General features: G+C 39.5%; 1 protein-coding gene across 2 annotated transcripts in view; it reads right to left on the minus strand.

The window, feature by feature from the left end:
* Positions 1-23552, minus strand: part of RBPMS (RNA binding protein, mRNA processing factor) — a 262358-nt gene that overhangs the window by 17108 nt on the left and 221698 nt on the right. For both annotated transcript variants that reach the window (XM_077476125.1, XM_077476124.1), the window contains 2 exons: positions 14765-14834; positions 1300-1405 (listed from right to left, as the gene is read on the minus strand). In XM_077476125.1, coding sequence (XP_077332251.1) covers positions 1360-1405; positions 14765-14834 — 116 coding nt within the window. In that variant the 3' untranslated portion in view covers positions 1300-1359. The remainder of the gene's footprint in view (positions 1-1299; positions 1406-14764; positions 14835-23552) is intronic.

Below are 23552 nucleotides of genomic sequence, written 5' to 3' on the forward strand. Positions count from 1 at the left end.
AATGAATTACATTTTTACTTTTAGGTTTAAGTACACTTACATTTATAAAGTACCATCTATTAAACTACATTAAAGTGCTTCTAGGAGAAAGGCAGAACAGCAGTCTGAAAACAAGGCAGACTGTCGTTCTGTGAAAGGGGAATGTGCTGATCCTGTGTTCCTGCTGAGCAGGGACACGGATCTTTACATTTCCCCAGTCAAAGCACCTCCCCCACTAGTAATCACACCCAGGGAACACATTTAACCCTTTGCTCTGCCCTCAGGTTAACCCCTTCCCTGCCAGTGTCATTATTACAGTATTAGTGTCACTGGTCCCCAAAAAGTGTCAAAAATGTCAGTTAGGTGTCTGACTTGTCCACCACAATATCACAGTCCCACTATTAGTCAATAATCGCTGCCATTGCTAGCAAAAAAAGAAAAGAAAAAAAAAGAAAAGTTTGTAGCCGCTATAACTTTTGTGCAAGCCAAACAATATACATGTATTGGGATTTTTTTTTTTACCAAATATATGTAGCAGAGTACACATTGGCCTAAATTGATGAAGAAATATTTGATTTTTTACGTTTTTTTTTTTATATTGATAAGGTTTTATAGCAGAAAGTATAAAGTAAAAAAAGAGCAGATGTGATAAAAAATACCACCAAAAGAAATCTCTATTTGTGGGGCGAAAAAAGGACATACTTTTTTGGGGGGTACAGCGTTGTGCGACCCTCACAATTGTCAGTTAAATTATCGCAAAAAATGGCCTGGTCATGAAGGACCTGAAGTGGTTAACGCATTATGCATTAAAGTACAAAAAAAAAAAAAAGCATCCAGTATCAGCTCTATATATTTTGAAATGATCCTTAGTCGACTTTTAAAAAAAGATTATTCAAATATTTCCGGGGGGTGGGGGGGAATGCAAAATGCAAACAGATGTATATTTAAAATGGAACTGCAGTATTTAACTTCCACACCTTCACCTCCAACATTAAGCATCGAGCCAGAAAGATTGTGACTTTTAATAGAGGAGGAAGAATTCATAGTAAGAAATAGTTGGAGTTCTACTGCCGTACAGAGTCCATCTTCAAATTAGTGGCTGGACCATAGGCTTTAGGCATTGCCTTTTTACACTGAGCTCAGCCCCACAAGGTCAGATCACATTGCACGCCCTGCCTTAGTCACCACATTGTTATAGTCAGAATCCTGAGGTCAGTCTGAGCACACACAGCATGTATGAGGGAATGTATGGAAATAATGACTCATGCCCAGTACACTGTGAAGATTTTACAGTGCGGTCTCCAGGGCTCTGTAACTCACCAGCACACTGTTGTTTTCATGAACATCCTGAGACTCCAGTGGCCAACAAGGAAGAACACATCAGTATCCACAAGACAGACTGTAGCCACCATCACACACCTGGTACCTGTAAAACAAGATGTCCCATAAGTTTTCCTGCACTTACACAACATTCAAAGCATCTACGTATGTTAGTGGGAATCTGTTGTCTTTGAAAGTTTTTTTTAGATGTAAATGTGAGCATGATCTTAACAAACAAATTAATAAATCTGTGTTAATGCGTTGTATATAAAAAACAGTAAAAAAGAAAATTGGCAACAGAGGGGGTACCTACAAATCTGTAAATAATATAATTCACATAAAAGATTGTTTGTGCTTTTTATAGCAGGCACCCAAAATATGTTACAATACATAATTTCCCTTTAAAGCAGTTGTATAGTCAATTTTATAACTTTTACCTAAAGGTAAGCCTATAACAAAACTTACCTGTAGGTAAAAAGAATATCTCCTAAACCTGTACGGTTTAGGAGATATTCCCCTCGCAATGAGCCGCTGACTTCAGCGGCGCATGCGTACAGGGGATTCTCGGCTGAAAGTCCGGCAGATGCCGGACTTTCCGGAAAGAAGTCTCCCATGCGCATGCACAGGAGTGACGACATCGCGGCTTCAGCCACTCACAGCGCTGGAGCCGTGATACCCAGAAGACACACCGAGACAACATGTCAGCTCCCTCAGCATGGACCAGGTGAGTTACCGGCGCCTCATTCTATGGTAAGTATATCATAATGCGCTAGTATGCCTTTTGCCTTACAGGTGTAGAAAAAATAATAATAATTTGGGGGTATAAAACCACTTTAAATGGTTAGGTCACATAAAAGCAATATTTTAAAGTAGAACTAAAGCCAAAACTTTTTTTTTTTTTTTTTTCATTTTGGATAGAGCAAGGGAGGGTTATAGTCCTGCTACGACTAAGGCTGTTGCTGAAATGCGTCAGCTGTTTTTCTTGTCACTTTTTGTAACCAACCATTAAAATCGCTATATGGACTACAGAGTTGCCATCATTTTACTTGTTTCTGTTGTAGTGGGCAGGGACACACTGAGCCTGAGCACCTGAAAGAGGATCTTGCAAATTAGACTGGGAGTTCCTCGCTGTGTGTGTTATCTCTTTTCAAACTTACGCAAGAGAGGGTTATAACTTTTTTTTGCCTTCTAGGTCCTATTGGGGACATTAGTTTTTACTTCCTGTTCCACAGCAAAAACAGGACGTAAGAGGAAATATCTTTAATGTGAGCAAATCCCTAGTTATCACCAAGGTCACCAGAACTATTGTCCCCTTTGAAAGATTTCCCTTTGATTACTGTTCTGGTGTTACCCCACAATTTGTGATTTTCTTTTACTTTTGATGATAACGGTAAACATGACAAATAGAGATGGTGAATCTCCCCAATGGGGGGCACAGACAGCAATAAAATACCCAACAGGGGTTCTAATCCCTCTCCACTCTATCCAAAACTAAAAAAACAAGTTTTGCCTTTAGTTACAATTTAAATATAATATGTTTAACCCCTTGACACCGATGTAAAGCAAATTTGTAAATACACTTGACTGGGCTGCATATTTGCATATCTCTCTTTGTGCTGGCAGCACAGTGCCTGGGGGTTTCACCAAGAGCCCCGGGCCCCATTTTAGTGATCGGGACCCGGAACGTCCGTTCGAGTCACCTGATCTCTGTGATAGCCTTTGATTGTCTATCATAGTGATCAGTCACTGTGAAGCCCACCCCTGTATTTTCTGTCTCTGTGAATGGACGAGAGAGACACGTTGGGGGTTATTTACGAAAGGTAACTCCACTTTGCACTGCAAGTGCACTTGGAAGTGCAGTCACTCTAAATCTAAGGGGTATATATGAAATGAGGGGAAGCTCTGCTGATTTCATCATCCAATCATGTACAAGCTAAAATGCTGTTTTTTATTTTCCTTGCATGCCCCCCTCGGATCTACAGCGACTTTACTTTCAATATATATTGTATTTTTGTTTTTAAATACCTAGATCAAGGTTTGATCTAGTTTAGTGTTTGGGTCAGAGTCAGTATTTTTTGAACATTTTTTTTTTTTTCTATTAGTATCAGTGTGTTATTAGGTAGGATAAAAAAAAAAGCAAAATGCGCTCTATTTTTTCTGGGCTGTACTATGGGTACAAACAACAACTGAAATACACACATGTGGTATCACTGCAATCGTCAGGAGCAGGAGAATTTATTTTGGGTTGTTCTTTGGTGGCAGATGTTGGTAGTAGCAAAAAATATACAGCTAAAAAGAAACATTTTATTTTGTTTTTACTATTTTGGGCCTGTTTTCCTTTGATAATAAAATAAAAAATCTGGAGATATCCATTACCATTTACCACTAAGAAACGAGGTATAATCTACCTGGATGCACAAAGTAGTTGTGATGATATGTACGGTTTTACTAACACATGTCAAACTTACAAAATTGGACTTAAGCCCCATACACACGATCAGAAATTCTGCCAGCAAAAGTCGGACGTAAGCCTTTGGTCAGAAATTCCGACTGTGTGTATGCTCCATCGGATATTTGCTGGCAGAATTCCAGCCAGCAAAAGATTGAGAGCAGGTTCTCTATTTTTTGGTCGGAAAAAGGTCTGATCAGAAATTTCAATCATCTGTACAACATTCCTACACATGCTCGGAAACAATTCGACGCATGCTCAGAAGCATTGAACTTCATTTTCTCGGCTCGTCGCAGTGTTGTGAGTCACCGTGTTCTTGAAGGTCGAAAGTTCAGAGAACTTTTGTGTGACCGTGTTTATGCAAGCCAAGCTTGAGCAGAATTCCGTTGGAAAAACCATCCAAGTTTTTTCAGACGAAAAATCCACTCGTGTGTACGGGGCATAAGAAATTAAGATTTGTTTTACCAGTATGCAGAAGGGGTTAACATACTCCAATTTCAAACCAATAATTCCAACTCATTCCTTTTTACCTGGGAGTTTTGTGTGTTCCTGTCTATATTTGGGTATTCAAGCACCTCCAGCTGCACTCTTCATAATACACTATATACTGTATATTTCATGAATTCAGGGATTGAGGGAAGCCCTTATAATGATCACAGTAGGTGTGCATGCCCAAGAACTAAAGTACAGTCATCTTAAAAAATAAAAAGAGTCCCAAGATAGTAAATTTATAATGTGCACTGTAAATCCAACACTTTATTTTTCACTCAAGCAGAATAAAATTAGGAAGAGATAGAATTTAAAAAAGGAGGAGCTGTTCCCGAGCTTGCAAAGAGTCAACAGAATAAGAGTTCACCCCTACAGACATAGCACATACCTCCCAACTTTCCGAGATAAGAAAGAGGGACACCTTTTAGTCCAGAGTATGTAGGCAAAGGACATACTCTTGCGACATCCATAGTTACACATGAAGAACTGTACAAAAATAATAGCTAAATCTTTATCACTACTGTTCCTTTATACTGGTTTTTAGTATAAAAAATTTAATAATTTGGAGGTTCAAGGAAAGACTAAGTGCAATAAATCAGCTCTGGAAGTTAAGTAGTTCATTTTTCATAGAGATGTATACATCAGCTCCACAAACCAAAAATCAGGTCAAGTGCCGACAGATTTGGTTCTGAAGGAGAGACAACCCCACCTAATAAGGGACATTTAGGAGCTATGACAGTAAATGCCTGCTGCTTTTCAAATCACTTCATCACAATACTTCTCTGACCTTTACATACATCATCTGCCTCTCACAGGTCCTCACACCTTGTGACAACACCAAGCTTAGTGTGGCTGACATCATGTCACAAACATCCCTTACAGAGACAGATGAGAAAACAGAAGTGAGCCTTGGCTTGTCATCAGGTAATGTAAATGCTCAGTGTGAATAGAATGTATATTTACTTATTTCATGCACTGTTTTCCTTTGTTCATTTTTTTTGCTTTTATTTTATTTATCATGTTCCAACGTGTTGAAAGACCTGAATATCAGGTCATGATAGTGTGATACCTACAATCTAGTCTGTCTGCTATAGGAGACTGACACAAGTTTGTTTTAGTTCTTCATGTCTGGTATCTACAGAGGGGTCCACCGGCTGTCGGTAGTTGTACAGGATTACTTTACTCTAAAAATATCACCTGTCAAGGATATTAAAGTGGTAAAAAATCTAAAAACAAAAAAGTAATATGTTGTAGCTTGCCAATTTTAGGCTCCATGTACACATAGCCTACTTTGACCACTGGCTGCAGGAAAACACAAAATGCAGCAAAATGGCACTGCGTTTTACCATGATTTCGCTGCATTTTGCGGTCGGTGGTCAAAATGTTCCTATCCTAAACGTGATTCTTCCATGTTCAGGACAGGGAGGTTGAAGATCCCCTAACTGCAGCAGCTCCTAAACTCTGCTAAAAGCCTATGTGTACATTGACATTGATTGATTGAAACCACACTATATTTGTGCAATATGAGGAATATCCCCTCTTAGACCCTATACACACTATTAGATTTTCTGCAGATTTTTGTCTTCAGATTTCCCAAAGCATATACTATGAGGTCAAACCTTAACAGTTTCAATTTGTATGTAATCAGGCAGGCCCTTGCACTACATGGTTTTGGTAAATCTGAAGACAAAAATCTGCAGAAAATCGAATGGTGTGTATGGGGCCTTAGTTGTCACAGGAACAAGTGCCCCCATTGAAAGATTTCCCCTCTATTCATGTTTTAGTGGCATCATAGAATTTTGGATTTACCCTCAGTTTTATTCCCAGGGAGACTACCCTCACTTTCATTCCCAGGGTAGGGTTGCCACCTCATCCATTTAAATCCGAACACATATTAATTACACAGGTTCTGTGGCTGATTAAGGTGCTTTATCTGCATTAAATTAGCCCCAGGACCTGTGTAATTTAATATGTGTTTGGGTTTAAAGGGATGAGGTGGCAACTCTATCCCAGGGAGACTGGTGATCAGAACAATTAGAGAGAATGAATCTCGTTAATGAGTCCACAGACAGCATTAAAAACCCGAAAGTGATTCTAACCATTCACCTCTCTATATTTTCCGATGTGGCATCATAAACCAGAAGATGGGTGAAGATAGGTGTAGCAAGTGCATATTGACTTAGATAACTCCACTTGCAACCCCATCATCTCTCCCTGGGAAAGCATACCCCAAAACAGGATGGCCACTGGAACAGCAAGACACAGATAGCAATACCAATGGCAGGAATTCTAACCCTTCATCACGAAACTAAGAAATACATAGATTTATTTTTTGGTGTCTTTCCACAATGTAGAACTTTATAGCCACTCCCTGGCCCACTGACCATAATCACGGGGACAGAAAGTAAGGTGAAATGGTAGAAAGCAGATAAAAAAAACTAGGAGAGATTGTATACAGTATATAACCCTATATGTAACCATTTTCCATTCTATCATAAACTAAAAAAACAAAAACAATTTTTGTAGCTGGGATCTGTTAAAAATCTGTACCATTGCATACTAAGCTACATAAAATTACCAGGCAAAACAACACTACACAAATCAAATTGTAGGTGCTTTTATTTTACAAGATTCTTCAAACAAGATGTTCTCGGAGAAGGTATAAACTATGCATTGCTGTAAGAGAAATATTAAAACGAATGTGAATGACCTAAGAGTGGAAGGTATGCGACCCCACTCATTGCAGAGCAGTGACATCACATGTATGTATCCCTCCTTTGCTGCCTACTCTCTTCTGGAATGTATTAAAGGATTAAGAAAAGCAGATAAACAAGGGTTTAACTTATTATCTGCTGTAAATGAGCTGACGACTGCTTCATCTTCTCCACATGTTTGCTGAGGACCAGTAATAGTTCCAGGACAAATAAATCCCCAATTTTGAAAAAATTCAACATTAATGGGATTTACTATTTGAATGATTAAATTGATGTTCAACTGCAATGCAGATTATTAGCAATCATGATATACAATTACATACATTTTAGTTGTGTCATGTATTTAAAGCAGTATTAAACCCAAAAACACAGTTTTCTTATATAGCAGCTTGCCAATTCTTAGATGTGATCGCTGCATTCGTTTACTTTTTTGGCTTTCTTTCTCCTATTTTCACCTGGTGATCCAGCATTACATTGTATTTATTCATGTAAAATCTTCATCCCAAAAAGGAATTTTTTGTTGTTGCCGTAACTGATTATTAAGTGTGAACTGGGGTTTGGCTTCAATTTGTTAGTGTATTTAAATCTGCTAGTACACCCAACACTCCCCTCCCCACAGATTGACAATGCTGCTCCTTCATCCACAGTGTGGGCACGTTATTACAGGAGGTGTGTTACTGACCAGATCACCATGTGAAAACTTTAACTGTATCTACAACATACGTTGCTGCGCTAAAGCAGGCAACTTATGTTGTATATATAGTTTAACAAATTGTTCTGTTGTGGTGTTTCCAGCAGCTTTCACATATGTTGGTTATTTTATTTTTTTATTATTATTTGTTTTCTACCTACGCAATAACTTTTCTTTATTTACATTGAAAACTTTAACTGGGTATATCTTTTAGCTGGCAATTATTTTTCTAGCTTTTCTGTTTAAGTTTTCTTTTTTTTTTTGTGTGTGTTTAAGAATAACAAACATGTTATACTTACCTGCTCTGTGTTATAGTTTTGCACAGAGAAGCCCAGATCCTCCTCTTCTCAGGTCCTTTACCAGCGCTCCTGGCCCCTCCCCACTGTTCAGTGCCCCCACAGCAAACAGCTTGCTATAGAACACCTGAGGAAAACCGCAGCTCCCTGTGTCCATTCAGACACAGAGCTGAGGCTAGGCCACGCCCTCTCTTTCTCCTCGATGGCTCATTGACTTTGATTGACAGCAGTGGGAGCCAATTGCACTCTGCTGCTGTCTCAGCCAACGAGGAGGGAGAGTCCCGGCAGCCGAGTCTCTCCTGCAACATCGAAACACCTGTGGCTCAGGTATTAGGGGGTGCAGGGGCGGCTGCTGCACACAGAACTTTTTTCATCTTAATGCAAAGAATACATTTAGATAAAAAAAACCTTCTGACTTTACAACCACTTTGATGAGTGCTAGAAAAGTACAGAGTAGGATAAGTGCCTCATAATTTAGCATTACAGGTTTTATTGTCCAAAGCTTAATTGAACAAACTTAAGTTAGAAACTGATTGATTACTACACACAGTTGCACCAGGCTCTGTGTGCATCCATTTTAGTAAACACCCCCCCAAGCTTAAGGCCAGGTTCACACTGGTACAACGCGGTAGTCATACCACTTTGGCTCCAACTTTGCCCTGCGACTTGAAGTCGGACTTGCGTCCGACTTCAATGAACAGGGATCCAACTTTGGTCCCTGACAATATCAGGCACGGTGTCTGGTATGAATCTTTAGGTGGAACTCCACACCAAATAAAAAAAAAAAACAGCATGGGTTCCCCCCTCCAAAAGCATACCAGGCTCTTTGGTGGGGGGTTCCCCTTAAAATCCATACCAGACCGAAGGACCTGGTATGCTCTTGAAGGGGGAACCCATGACGCTTTTTTTAAAATTGGCGTGCAGTTCCCCTTCAAGATCATCAGAGCACAAGTCGCATGCCAAAGTCAGATCAGTCAAGACGGCGATTCGACTTTGATCCGACTTTGGTGATATTCAATGGGCTGAAGTAGGATAAAAGTCGGACCAAAGTAGTGCAAGGAGCATTTTCAAAGTCGGACCGACTTGTGCCGGACCAGTTAAGATGGAACCCATAGGGAAACATTGATTTTCACACGTCATGCGACATGAGCTCCCACAGTCAGCGCTTATGTCGTACCAGTGTGAACCCAGCCTTAAACCTTCCCAGTTTAATAGGATGCTTCCCTTATTTAAGTGGATGCTTCCAGAGCAGCATCTGCACAAACAGCAAATGCCCATAATGAAAATGCAAAAGATAAACAGCAATATATCTCTAATGTATTGCATATGGTCATGAACCTAAAAGTGTATTGAGGCTGCTTACATAAAAAGTATAACAATTCAGAGTTACAACCCCCCTTACCGAGAGGTACCTTTAAATTGTCATGCTTTCTATCTACTCCACTTACACTGTAAAAGTGAAGATTTGCTATGCTAAAAAGAACATCTAGAAATGTTAATTATGCTGAAGCCGTACCATAAAAAATTTATGTTTCGACTGGTATTCCTCCTTAACATTGTAATTCCTGTGTCTGGGCTCTCCTGTGCTATAAGCCAATAGTTATACAGTATATCTGCAGCGTGAGATCTGAAGCATTGCTACCTGTGACCTTTAGCCTCACAAGATTTGGAGTGAGATTTGGTAATGTCACTACTGTATGGCTTTTTTGAGAGAAAGCTGTACCCAAAGACCGGCAGTGCAAGGATCTCCCTGCTCCTACTATTCGTTCTAAGGATCTGTGACCTCTGAACATGTCCTGCTGCTTCTTGATCATTCCCTCACCAGCCATCAGATCACCACTTATTGGAGGGCAAACTCTGACATGAGAAAATCCCTGCCACTACCAGGATAACTTCCACATAGAGACAGAATGGCGAACTAGAAATGGTAAGTCGGTAAGTCTGTAATGAAGAAAACATCTTCATAGAGACTATAGCCAATACTGCTGACAAATCTGTCATCTGAATGCCTTTTGGGCTATAGAAATAGACCAATCTTTCTTGACATTCCAAGAAACAGAGTGCAGATGGTCACATTTAACAGGGAATGGAGGACAACAATCACACTTACATCCACTAGTCAAATGCAGACACATACTCAAAGACGGGTAGCAAGGGTAGGAAATTCCACCAATACTTCCTAACTTGTGTCAGACAACACAAAAAGTTAAGAGTAAACCTCCCCAACAGTGATGCAAACAGCATTTAAGGTAAATTTGTACAAGAAGGTCTAGAAGCTTTGCATTACTATCTATGGGTTTGGTTTACTAAAGGCAAATAGGTTGTTCACTTTGCAAGGGAATTTTTACTTAGTTTAGTGAATGAGGTGAAACTTTGCTGACTTTCATTATCTAATCCTGTGCAAACAAAAAAATACAGTTTTCTTAATTTGCCATGCACATGCTTGGGTTTTCTTTACAAAGTGAATTTACACCACGTTCACCGATAAGGGAAAGGGGAAATGCAAACTAAACAGCCTTAGTAAATCAAACCCTGTGTCTCCACTGGGAAGTTTGCCACTACTTTCTCTGTAGGTGGCAGTTGTTAGACAGAACAGGAACTGGCAGAAAATCCAAGACAGGGTCCAACACTTTTGCATCCTATCCAAACAAATTGTCCGAAATTGGGCTTTAAATCTTTAAAAAATGTTTCCTTTACATTGAGGCTGCGTTGCACTTCAAGGGTTAACCTCTCATTTCAGTCTAGGGGGCTTGGAAAAGTAGATTTGCTTACACGATTCTCTGCTCTTCCATGCAGCTTGACCTGTCCCTTCAACCTGTTCTACCCCATGCTCCAGTGGTTTAAGGTCCTGGCGTCACCAAGACCCATGCAGGTCTGTCATGGATGTGAAGACGTCGAAGGACAGTCCACTGCTGGAACATGAGGTGAGTGCCATCTGCTGGGAGAATGAAGAATGGGGTAAGTAAAAGTGCTTTTACTGTGCCCTAAACTAAGCAAGCAGTCAATCCTTGCAATGCGGGCGCAGCCCCACTGCAAGGGAAAATTTTTAGACTTCCAAGAGCTTTAAAGATTTTTATTGATGACATAAGTGCATTAAATGGTGTTTTCTTGTGTTCCCCTGATGTTCAGCTCTACGTAACCACGGTGTCTAATTGTTTCCCCTTGTTGCCAAAGATTATTACCACTTCAGTCATGCTGCAGGCAGATAATGCTACTACTCGGTATATTATTCTTCCATCATCTTTAATTTTGAACATCTTGCAGATGGTTTGACTTATTTTTCTAGTGTACTTTTATTGAACGTTAAACAGCTTTCAAGGTCACACCAATAACAGCATAGAGTAAAGGTGACAACTGCATGATTAATTTGTATTTGTTGTATTTATTCCTGAGGTTTAGAATTCAGATTAGAAGGAATAATAGGTGATTCAAAAGAACACACGCATACACATAATAAGGTACGAGCTACAAAGGCATGTTTTTTTCCCAGAGACACTTAAAATGTCATCGGTGAATGGGAACGGAATGAGGAATGCAGGGGGAACATGCCTTGCGGATAATAACCAATAGAAATTAAAGTAAATATTTATCAGTCGATCACAGGAAGAGGGGTGTTTTATCTTTGTAGTCAACCACCTGTCAAATATGTTTTGGGTTACATAAGGGTCTCGGATTCCTCTGTCTATATTTTGCTGGTAATTGGTGACACACGGTGACACACCGCCAAGCCTGCAACATTTTTGCCTAATGAATTAATTTACTTCTGAAGAAAAAGCACAAACATGCTGCTAATGTTATATTGTAGCCTTTTTTGTTTCTGCTAGCCGCTGTTGCACAATTTTCCTGATGACACCTCCTGCTAAGAACATGATGTAGACTAACAGGCGTAAACTTGCACCATGTGTGCTCAAAGCCAACATGGAATGTGTGGAACTAGGGTACAGAAGGACATGCAGTGTTCACTGATTCTTTACTGGAAAATCTGAGAGTTGAAATTGCAAGTACAACAGTTGTTTTTTCTAGGTAAGCTAAATAGGTTCTAAAGCTAAGACCTTTTTTTACCTCAATTCATTCCCTGCATTAAGTTAAAAAAGGTCCCAGTAGCAGCATCGCCCTGCACCCCTCTAAATACGTACTCGATTCAGCACTGCGTCCATCTGTTGCAGCTCTCTCTGCATTCACAGGATAGAGAGGCAACAGTGGGAACCATTCGTTCATGCTGCTGTCAATCAAATTCTCTAAGCGGGGGGCAAGACCAACCCACACTGTGTGTGTTTCTACGGACGCACACAGCCCAGCTTGTGAACGAACCCACACATCTGCCCCCATAGCAAGCAGATTGCTATGGTGGCAGACACAGAAGAGGAGGATCCAAGAGTGCTGGCTAGGGACTCCAGAAGAGGAGGTTTCAGGCCACTCTCTGCAATTCCATGCCACAGACCAGGTAAGTATACCATTTTTATTATTTTATAAAAAAAATGAACCTTTACAACCACTTTAAAGAGGAACTTAGCAGTATGTGAGCAAATAACAGCAACATGTATCTCCTGTTCATGTGTGCGATAGCCCAGTTAAGTATAAAGAAAGTTTCAACTGCATCTATGGATAGTCACTTGAAGGCCTTGAAAAAGCAAACAAAAGCAAGCGCACAGGCCTAGTGCATTATCCATCAGATTTTAATAATTAAGAGATAAAATAAAATAAGCTACTCACAAACATATAAGTAAAAGTGCTCATTCAGCCACACTTCCATGGCTTGATTTTGCAGACCGGATGGTATCCTAATTATAGAGGGGACCTCACTGGGGTCCTTGTAGGTTAAAGGACAAGGTCCCTGGTGAGGCCTCCCCTATACTTGGGATACCGTACAGCCTGCAAAATCAAGCCATGGATGTGTGGTTGAACAAGTACTTTTACTTATATGTTTGAGAGTAGCTTATTTTATTTTCTCAATTATTAAAATCCATTGGATAATGCACTAGGCCTGTGCGTCTGCTTTTGTTTGCTTTTTCCGTGCATCTGAGCACCACAAATTGAAAACGCTATCTCATTCATTTTTATTATTCAAAGCAACCCACCCATCTTTGTCGCCATTCTTTATTTTGAAAACATGCCCCTAGCATTTCTAGCCACAACCATATTGATTAAGGAGAGAATCCATCTGCCCTAAGCTCAAGCATGTGGAATAAAATACTACACCCACCAAACTATGGGCCTAGAGGAAAGAATAAAGCTCTTCTATCCCGATGGTCAAAATTTGACACATATTTCAAACCTGTCTGGACTAGAATGTGTCAAATATGAAGCTCCAACATCCATTGGATTTAGGTAGCATATTAATAATGTGCTTTACACTCACCCCATGGAATGCTAAGGACAGCCTTTTTGTGCAATGCTTGCTATACTGGCTCATAAATACTAAGATAGCTGGATAAGATCAAGAAATAGAAAAGATACATTCTCAGGCTCATTGATGGCAGGGCACCAAAAAATGAAGATCACAACTCATTCTCACTCTGCCATTTCTTCTTACAACTTGTTTTGAGAGAAAATATATGATGTTTGTTTAAACAGTGATAAGATGCAAGAAGATGAGGTCATCTATGAGAGGTCTCTTTATAGACTAATGATGTCACTCTTGAAACAACAGACATAAAACATAAAATTTATGGGTGGCAATGGAGGCTGTCTGCTTATTGTTTATATCTGTCTTTAAAAAGCAGATAACAACAGCACATAACTTAAACAATTTATGTGCAGAGCTACTTATGTGATCTACCATTTTAATTAAACATGCAACTCTGATATATATCATAGATGAATGATAAAGAAGAAAACAAGACCACCTCTAAGCAAGTTTGCATGGGCAATTGAGGCAGAAAACCACGTGACCATAATAATCTGGTCACTTGGTAGCAGATATATGAACTGTCATTTCAGCACCTAGCTAAGAAATGGCAGTTTCCTCTATTTCCAAACTATAACTAGTGTAGCTTTGTACATCAGCTGCTAAAGTGTAGAGAAAAGGGGTTGAGACCATCTCCAGTAAAAACCTTTTTTTGGATAGAGTTATAGACAGTAAAGGGTGACAACCTCTGTCAACCTAATTTTATTTACTGTGTCTACCCCCCGCCCATTGTGGAGATTTTTTTCACTTCCTGACTAACTGATTGGGCGGCACAGTGGTGTAGTGGTTAGCACTCTCACCTAGCAGTACGAAGGTCGCTGGTTCAAATCCCAACCACGACACTACCTGCCTGGAGTTTGCATGTTCTCCCTGTGCCTGCGTGGGTTTCACCCGGGTACTCCCGTTTCCTCCCACAATCCAAAGACATGCAGGTAGGTTAATTGGCTTCTGGCTTCTGTCCAAAATTGGCCCTAGTATATGAATGGGGACCTTTGATTGTGGGCTCCTTGAGGATAGGGATGTGGGTGTAGCAAGGTACAGGGAAAGGGACAATTGTAGACCCTACTCAGGTTGAACTGGATGTACTGGTGTCTTTATTCAACCTAACTAACTATGAAACTATGATGTTAAAGAGGAAGTGAAGGAAAATGAGTGTTACTCGCATTTAGGGCCCTATGTGTTCAAGGACAAATGCCTGGAAAGCAGAAGCCCCCACATGCAAGGGGCCTTAGATGTAAATTGTCGCTTCAGGTTCCATGTATTATCCAGCATACTAAAGGGTCTCTATGAACCAGTGCAGATATAAAGTAAAATGGTCAACCATTTTTTTTAGTTCCTATTTGATCTGTTACAAAATACAGTATGAGTAAGTGTTACAAAACACGAGAGAGAGATCATGGGAATAAATAATGTACTTACACATTACTCAGCAGAATTGGCGGGACTTCCAGCCCTGAGAAGTAACATCTGAGGGAGGCAGCCAACGCACCTGAGAACAGGACAAAGATATTTTAAATCACATAAAAAAAACTATAACTTAATAATAGACAATCGTCATACTGTGTGATTTATGAACTTATTTTATACTTTAGCAAGTTACAAAAAATATACATATAAAAATTATGGAAAGTCAAAGCTTTGAGAGTTCTTTGCAAAGACAACTGAAAAATGTAGATTTCCCCTAATTTTGTGTTCTAGTTTGAACAATCACCAGGACAGAAGAGAGTGACTCTCCCCCTTAAAGAAACAAACAACAAAAATATCATGGGGATTTAACTCTTCCCTTGTCTAACCAAGTTTGGACTGGAATTTCACTTAACCTCTATGCAAATAAGTCATAAATTGGTGTTAAAGGCATCTTAAAGTGGAACTCTGGGAATTACATCTTTCAAAATTGTGTTGACTTCTTGGGGGTTAAGTCTAATAAGGAGGATATCACCTTGTGGACTTATGTCTTTTATTTAAAATTAACGTTTTTAGTGCCAGAAGTATAGCTATCACTAGACTGCCAGTGCTCTGACAGGAGTGATGTGCTCTGCTACCCAGCAGCTGCTCTGCCCGCTCCTTCCCTAAGATGTCAATTCACAGAATATTATGTATTTAGTGAATGGGTTCACATAATACAACGCATTCCGTGATTGGGCAAAAGGAGAAGAGGCATGATTATTGGAGACCTGAAAGCCCAGAAGGATAGCAATGGCTGTACTCCTGGCATCCAGTAAAAATATCAGTATAGTCAGTGTTTATCTGGGGCTCCAGAAGGAGTAATGCTTAGGTGTATAGTATGTAGCTGTAATAGCTGGGTGGTGATGTATCCATAGAAAGGGGTATTAAGGGTTAAAAAGGAAGGCAGCCATCATTCAGAGTGTGTCCAGAACTCTTCAAGACATGTAAGGAAAAACAGGGAGGGGGAGGCGCTGACCGGAGTGTAGTATTAAAAATGATGACTTTAATAGGATACGATTAAAAACACTTACAAGATGATAGAAGATGCATGCTCATCAAAGTAAAGTGCAGTCCTGTCATTCCATGGCTCTGTGGGTCCCACTGCTCTTCCGGATAGCTGGAAAGAATTGAGTAGCTATCTGGAATGGATCACAGTGTTTCTCCAGGAGCAAAGGAACCAAGCAGCTCCACATCATCCAGCATGGATCGTGGATCACAGTGTATATAATGTGTGTGTGTGTGTATGTGCAGACATATATACATATTACATGATCCATCATTAGGTGCATCCCACTTAGTATCCACCCCATGAGGGGACACACACATATACATCCCTTGTATACCAATTAGGTGGAACACAGCACCAACTTTATCTTTACTGTTTATTATTATTAATTCTCTACACTACAGCCTAATCCCCCTCTATCACCTCTTCATGTTTACATACCTACTAACCCCTCTTTTTTTCGATTTTACTTGCCTGGTCCTTCATACATCGTTAACCTCTTCCAAAGGCTTCTATGCATATAGAAGAGAATTATGCTTCAAATATTTCCATGTGTATCAGTTTTTAAATTGTATTTTTTTTGTCAATCTGAGACTGTTAACCCCCGCTTCACCTTGCCCCTTGCTATAATTTATTTTTCCCTAAATTGTTTACTGATTGGTCTGCTGGAAGTTCTAGTTCCATGGCCACACCCACAAGCAGCAGGGCAGCAGGCCAATAGAAGGAACAGTCAGCTCTGAGCGCATAGCCTTTCACCACTGCAGCCCTGATGGACAAAATTCCAGCACTGCATAGGTCCAATCAGACGCCGATGACATCACTTCCTGTTCCACCGGTCTTTGCTGGTCAGTGTGGAGCTGCTTGGTTCCTTTGCTCCTGGAGAAACACTATGATCCATTCCAGCCAGCTGCTCAATCATTACCAGCTATCCGGAACATCCCACAGAGCCATATGGAATGCCAGGACAGCGCTTTACCTTGATAAGCATTCATCTTCTATCATCTTGTAAGTGTTTTTACTCTTATCCTATTAAAGTCATCATTTTAATAATACACTCAGGTCGGCGCCTCCCCCTCCCTGTTTTTTTCTTCCAGTAAAAATATAACCAGTAAATAAAAGAGATAAGTCCTAGAGGTAGCATATACCTTGTTGGACAATAACCCAGCACATTTTAAAAGTGCTGGTATTCCTGGAGTTCTTCTTTAAAATGAAGGAGCTTATTTCTAAAGCGATGAATGTGACATTTAGCAAACACTGCAGGTGAATCAATCACTATCAAGTAAAGCTCATGCAGAAGGAAGATTTAAATGCAGTGAACGTTGTTGAATGTCACATTCACTGCCTTATAACAACATCTCCAAATACATTAACATTATCATGGGCTACACTACAAAAACACCTTGTTGGAAGAGGCAAAATGTATCTTTTTCTGCAGCCTATGGGCCCTTTCACATCCGGTCCACCTGTCAGTTTTTCAGGCAGACCTGATTGGAAGGTCCATGTAGTCTCTATGGCAAGCAGATGTAAGGGGCCTTGTGCCCGTTTACACCGACCTACCTACGAGTCCATCCAGGGGAAAAAAAAAGTGAAAGAGACTGCATCCTTTTGCATTTTTGTGGTCCATTCAACCAGCCACGCATAGAGCTGACAGGTGTCCACCCATATCAGCTCGGCAAAAAATGATTAGAATGGACGCTGCTCCGTGTTAAAGGAGCCTATTATATCTGCTTACACTGTATGTAATAAAAAGGTAATATACTGGTTAAAGTGAATTGGCAGAAGTATAAAGAGAAGCAAAATTGCAAACACAGGTGCTCGATCAAAGAATACCAATATTTAACAACCATGGTTTGCAAAAAATAAATAAAAATAATACCATATTATCAAATCATCTAAAACCCAAATAACTTTCTGATCACGAAAAATTAAACCTGTTAAGAATATATAAATGTTTTCCAGAAATATGCGGTGTAAGTTGATTGTGAGGCATGAAATGCTGCAGCCATGTATAGAGCAGTAAAAGTCCCAGCTACAATGTAAATAGTGCACATAACTGCAAGGGAACATCTTCAACCAATGCATAACGCTTTAGGGAGACAATTTCCAGCAGTAATCATTGATTCATATAGTAGAAATAAAGTACATAGCAAATAGTAAATTGCCCACTACTCCCATAAAAAAAACATGCTTTATATTGTGGTTCTGTATATATTTTCTTTCTTTGTTCTTTGTATTAAAAATACACGTTTTAATAAATGTATTCAATCAAATAAATATGGCATACTGCACATACAAATTTTTGTATTCTTAATTTCAACCAGCAGGTGGCACCTTATCAGCCTTTGCATTTGTTTTCCAGGCTATCCCTATCTAATTTGCTGAAAAAAGGAGCTTAATAGTTTATACTCAAGCTAGGGCGAACAAGTGAATGAGTTAATAATTTTTCCTCCCTTTCTGACAGTTAAAGGGTCTCTGTTATGAGAGAAATACAGGGGTCACAATGGTAGACATCTCCTTTGAGAATACTAGTTCCCTAAATTAATCTTTGGCTTCAATACATTTTGAATCTGAACTGGAACAAGTATAGAGATTTGGAATTCTGACATGTTTCTGACACTCATTTGTAGTATGCTTGTTCGAACTCTGTGATTTAAAGGTATTAAAGGAAGACAACTAGAAGGAGAACCAGTAATGGCAGCCCATATTTTAGATGGCTAATTCATAAGTCTCTTTCAGAGAAACAGATCAAGCATCGTCTGCTTTGCTCTCTCTTTTGCTCTGTTGGTAAGACCCATCATGCTCTGTGAATCCTATATTATGGACACACACACACACCCTGCTTTAAATGTTTATTTGTGACATAATTAGTAAAATATTAAACCTCAATTTAAAAAGTAAAAGGGCCAGTACATACCAGAATGCGGTGCAGGAATCCCACGATTCGTGCAAGTTTCCTGTACCACGGTCAAAATTCTTTGCACTTGCTATCTGCAGTACAATGCTAATAACACCCCAAATGCAGTTCGCAAAACACAGTGTGTTTGCCTACACTGGATCACATTGTACAGAAGCACAATTCATTTTGGTTGCTCTATCGTTTTGAAAAGAAGTGCATGCACTACTTTTGCTGTGGCCCCGCCGGTATTTCAACCAATTCAAATTCATGGGCTGAAATGCAATGCAAGTTGATCTCATGTGAATCGCATAGGAATGCAAAGTGCGTTTCTGCACAATTCATACACCTACCCTAAACCTTAAAAAAATGCAATAAAATTTACCCAAAACTAATATAGTTATAGCATGCAAAAAGACCAAAAGCTATCACTGCCAAATGCTTAATATTGTTGTACAAATAACATTTCCAAAGAGAAAAGCCCTATATGAATCCTATGTTCATATAGATTACCTGAGTTACTTCACCTATTTTATAAATATTGTCCCCAGCCCAGCAAAATGAGCTAGCTCAGACAAGTGCTTAATTGTACATGACAGTGCCCTCTATTAATTTACTACTTTTAGAGGAATACAGAGAGATAAATAGATAGAAAGAGAGCGTAAATTATGCAGTATGCTAATACTGCATTGTGGTATGTCTATACAAACACTCCACACCTTCTAAAACCCTTTGGGTCTGTGAAATATCTGACAATAAATAGAAAGCAGTTGGTTCTGAAATATTGTGAGAATGAAAAGAGGTAAAGAGGGTGCACTGACCTAGTGCATTATCCAACAAATTTATAAAAAAGATATTAGTGAAACCATAAAGATGTTCACTCACAAACATAAGCATAAAAACTCTCTCATTGGGCCACATACATGACTAATCTCTCACAAATTGCTTGGACCGTCCGGACCTAGTGTAGGGGTCCTAGATGAGACCCTTCAGGCTGACGCGTTTCGAAGGACCGACCTTCTTATTCAGAGCCTAGCTACAAATGGCTTAGTCAACTATACTTATACCCTACAGACACACCCACAATGTAAGATCCATGGCCCCTCCCACAAGGTGGGATGGGGGAGGGCTAGAAGGTTGGGGTAACAAACAAAATTAGCAAAATATATTGAAAAAATAAACAAAAAACTGCAAACAAAAACAAACAAAGAGGGTCCACACTGCCACGATGGAAGCCAAATCAGTGTGCTCCCATACATTGCAGGATCCATGTACAATCAGGTTCATCTCATTTGTGCAATAAACAAAACTGATAATACATTAATCCATCGATGGATCACAATGAGTTTGGGGCACCAGAAATGTCACCAATACTATAGGTATAATACCGTTATATGCACACTTACCACAGGGGTACTTGTTAGCAGGACAGAACAGTGTGGTGTGATGTGCTTGGTGACTATGTCATCAGAATGTAAATGTTTCTGTGGTATTTACTGGGGTGCACACCATAAAGGAAATCGTGGCTCTGCTGCCTGGAACACACGCCAACCACGAGGACCTGGAAATGGGGTGCTACTAGAGATCAAGGCTCCTTATGCTCAAAAAGAGAAATGGAGCCATTAATTGCTTGTAGGTCCAGTGAAGACACAAGGAAAACACGGGCTACCCTGTATGTGCCTGAAGGTTAATAGGTGCCACATGCCCAATATCAAGGGCAAACAATGCATTCTAAAAAATATATAGAAGGTGCCAGAGAGGCCATGAAGTATTCCGAAAAAAAGAGGGGGTCTATATACATGGGGCACACCCAATCATAGTGATAAATAGAAGAAAAAAGAAAAGAAAAAAACAACAGTATAATCCAGGGCTATATGGCTCTCACTTTGCATTCAAAGCAGTGCTGGCATTAGGCCATAAGACTTTCACATTGGAGCATATGTGCAAATGAACAATAAGGAAAAAAAATAAAAATAATTATATATATATACACACACATATATACTGAAAATTGGGCGGGTTACTTCCTTTTCTTACTTGATTTGATTATCAAATGCTCTTCGTCAGGCTTCGTCAGTACACACAGCCAGATAAACCTGACGAAGAGCAGTGATGCTTGCAACTATGTAGTGGCTTGCATTTTTTTGCTGTCTTTTTTTCAATTTATAAATATATATGTTTCAACATAAAAATATCAAAATTAATAAGGTACACCGTTAATAGCTATCTTCTAAATTTAATGTGTCTTTAAAGGACAGTAGAACATTTATCCGAAACACTAAAAGTATACATTGTATATTTAAAAATGCTATTATATAAAAAGTGTATATATTATAATAAAATAAGGAAATGCTTGGTGGTAAAATCCTAAAATCAGGGCAGAAACAAAGGCAGACAATAGGAATGTCCAAAAAACTTGTGCCAATCATAAACGGAGAACTACTAGGGGGTAGAATGGTTCTTTGACATAATATACTACTATATAAGGTCCAGAAGTCCCCCTGATAGGAACCGTAATGCCGCGTACACATGAACGGACTTTCCAGCAGACTAGGTCCAACGGAATCAGTCCATCGGACAATCCGATTGTGTGTGGGCTAATCTAATAGTTTTTCATTTTAAAAAAAATCAGACGGACCTAGAAATAGAACATGTTTAAAATCTGTCTGACGGACTCAATTCCTATCGGGAAAACCGTTCATCTTTATGCTGGTCCAACGGACCAAATACGAGGCAAGGGCAGCTATTGGCTACTGAACTTCCTTTTTTAGTCCAGTCGTACGTCATCACATTCAAAACGAACGGACTTTCGAACTGACTTAGTCCGTTCGTGTGTGGGCAAGTCCGTTCGCTCGGAAGGTCCGTCGGAATTCAGCCGAATGTGCGTCGGGAAGACCATCGGACCTAGTCTGCTGGAAATTCGGGCGCACTCAAAAACGAGGAGAGATGGGGGGAAAAAACAGTACACTCTCCCCCTAAATTGTAGTAAGGGAGGTATCCAACCCAATTTGTGCAATATTCATGTCTTTATGTGAAGGCTCACACCTATAGACAGAGATGAGGAAGAATATATACGCACCTGTGGCTAGGTCTATGCATTACCACCTTCTTCAGAGTTTCAAAGGTAATGAAAGCAAACCCATTACTGGCACTATGCTTAGCACTGTAAATCTTGAACATTTCACATCAGCACTGGGTTTACAGTATGTACATCTTCTCAATGTCATATACTCTCAAAGTCATATAAGACTATTTCAGGCTCTAATACAGTAATATTAACATTTCTCCAGCACAAGAAACACCTGAACACCCACGCAAACTAAGTTTATCAGTTCGAATAGAGTAATATGTTATCCACTTGGCAGCATGAACATCTGTGTTCCAACACAATCTACTATGCTGCACTGATGGTTTGTTGCTAAGATTAACATGTTTTCGATGAAGCCAGTGCATAGAAATGGCCTATGGAACTTGTGATGGGCTTCTGTGAGGTTAAATGAACAGAGTGGCCTAGTTTATTTCACATGGGTGGAAGTGCTCTGCTGCTTCTAATTAGGAATTATATGCTAAAGTTTTATTTTAACGATTGCTCTTTCTGAGTTTAAGACATGAACACATGATTTGCTTTTGGGATTAGTCTAGTTCTTGAAGTACTTTTTAAAGCAAACCAGTACTGAGAGAAGTAGGTAGGCTGCCATTGTAAGTATTCTTTTGAAAATGAATGGTTATAATGCAGGTCACCAATATTTTATAAGACGTTGACCCAGAACATGTAGCATGTTATTTCAGGAGTCCTGACTTTACTCTGCGGAGCCTTTATTTTCAAAGGGAGATCAACAATATTACGTAGCTTATTTTGACTGCTTTTTTTAGGGTGTTCTGTCACTCTTGTTTGCCACATGTACAGTTCAAACAGACTGAAAGGATACAATATTAGTTATATACTGTATTTTTATATATTTAAACGATAACATAAGTAAATGATTTATTAAAACACATATTTCAAAGTTGGCTGTATCTTTTAGAAAATAAAAAACACACTTACTACTACAACTACATTAGACATGCTAAGGCTTATGATTTAGGGGGCACCTTCTGGAGCAGCAAAATACATTCTATCCTTACATCTTGGTGCCCTGACTGAATCCAGAGCCTGTAAACACTAGAGAAACCGTGGAGGACTGTAGGATCTGCAACAGGTTCTATATTTCCAAGGGCAACTATGACCATGATGCTGAAAGTTAAAGTAAAAAGCATCCTTGTGGGATTAATATTGAAAGTACTGGGGAGAGCAAAACATACAAGATACATGTCTTTATGGGACCGTCTCTTTGTAAACAAATTAGGCAGTGAGGTAGGATCAAACTATTATAATACGTTTTTCTGCATTTAATTAAGGCTATATTAGGACCGTAACATATAGTAAACAGTTTTATGGTATTTTTATTTATTATGTCATCATTTGTCCTTATAGAACAAAAAACGACAAAAAATTAGGATCAATTTCAATGTTGGCTTAGCAAAGCAGCTCGCGGGATATTTATCTCAAATTTTCTGTTATACAGGTGAACCAAGGTAACAGCTTTTCATGTCTCCGTACAATAAAACTCTAGGTTTTTCTACAAAATCTGGAAAAAAGGGCAAATCACTGATTCTGAGCTCTCCCCATGGAACTCCCCAGTAGAGGCGGCAATAAGAACTAACACAGAGTCAGTAGGAAGCATTTCAATTCAACAAAGGTGGGGCAGGGGTACATATAAAGTCATAGATTAGCTGAATCATCAATCACCACCATAAACACAGCACAATGAGTTTTGCAAAAAGTGAGTGTAGCTGACTTGTGGTGTTGTCTAGGGCCCTCC

The sequence above is a fragment of the Lithobates pipiens genome, unplaced genomic scaffold (genome assembly GCF_037356315.1).
Source record: "Lithobates pipiens isolate NorthernLeopardFrog02 unplaced genomic scaffold, aLitPip1_a1.2 Scaffold_13, whole genome shotgun sequence".
NCBI classification, from domain to species: Eukaryota; Metazoa; Chordata; class Amphibia; order Anura; family Ranidae; genus Lithobates; species Lithobates pipiens.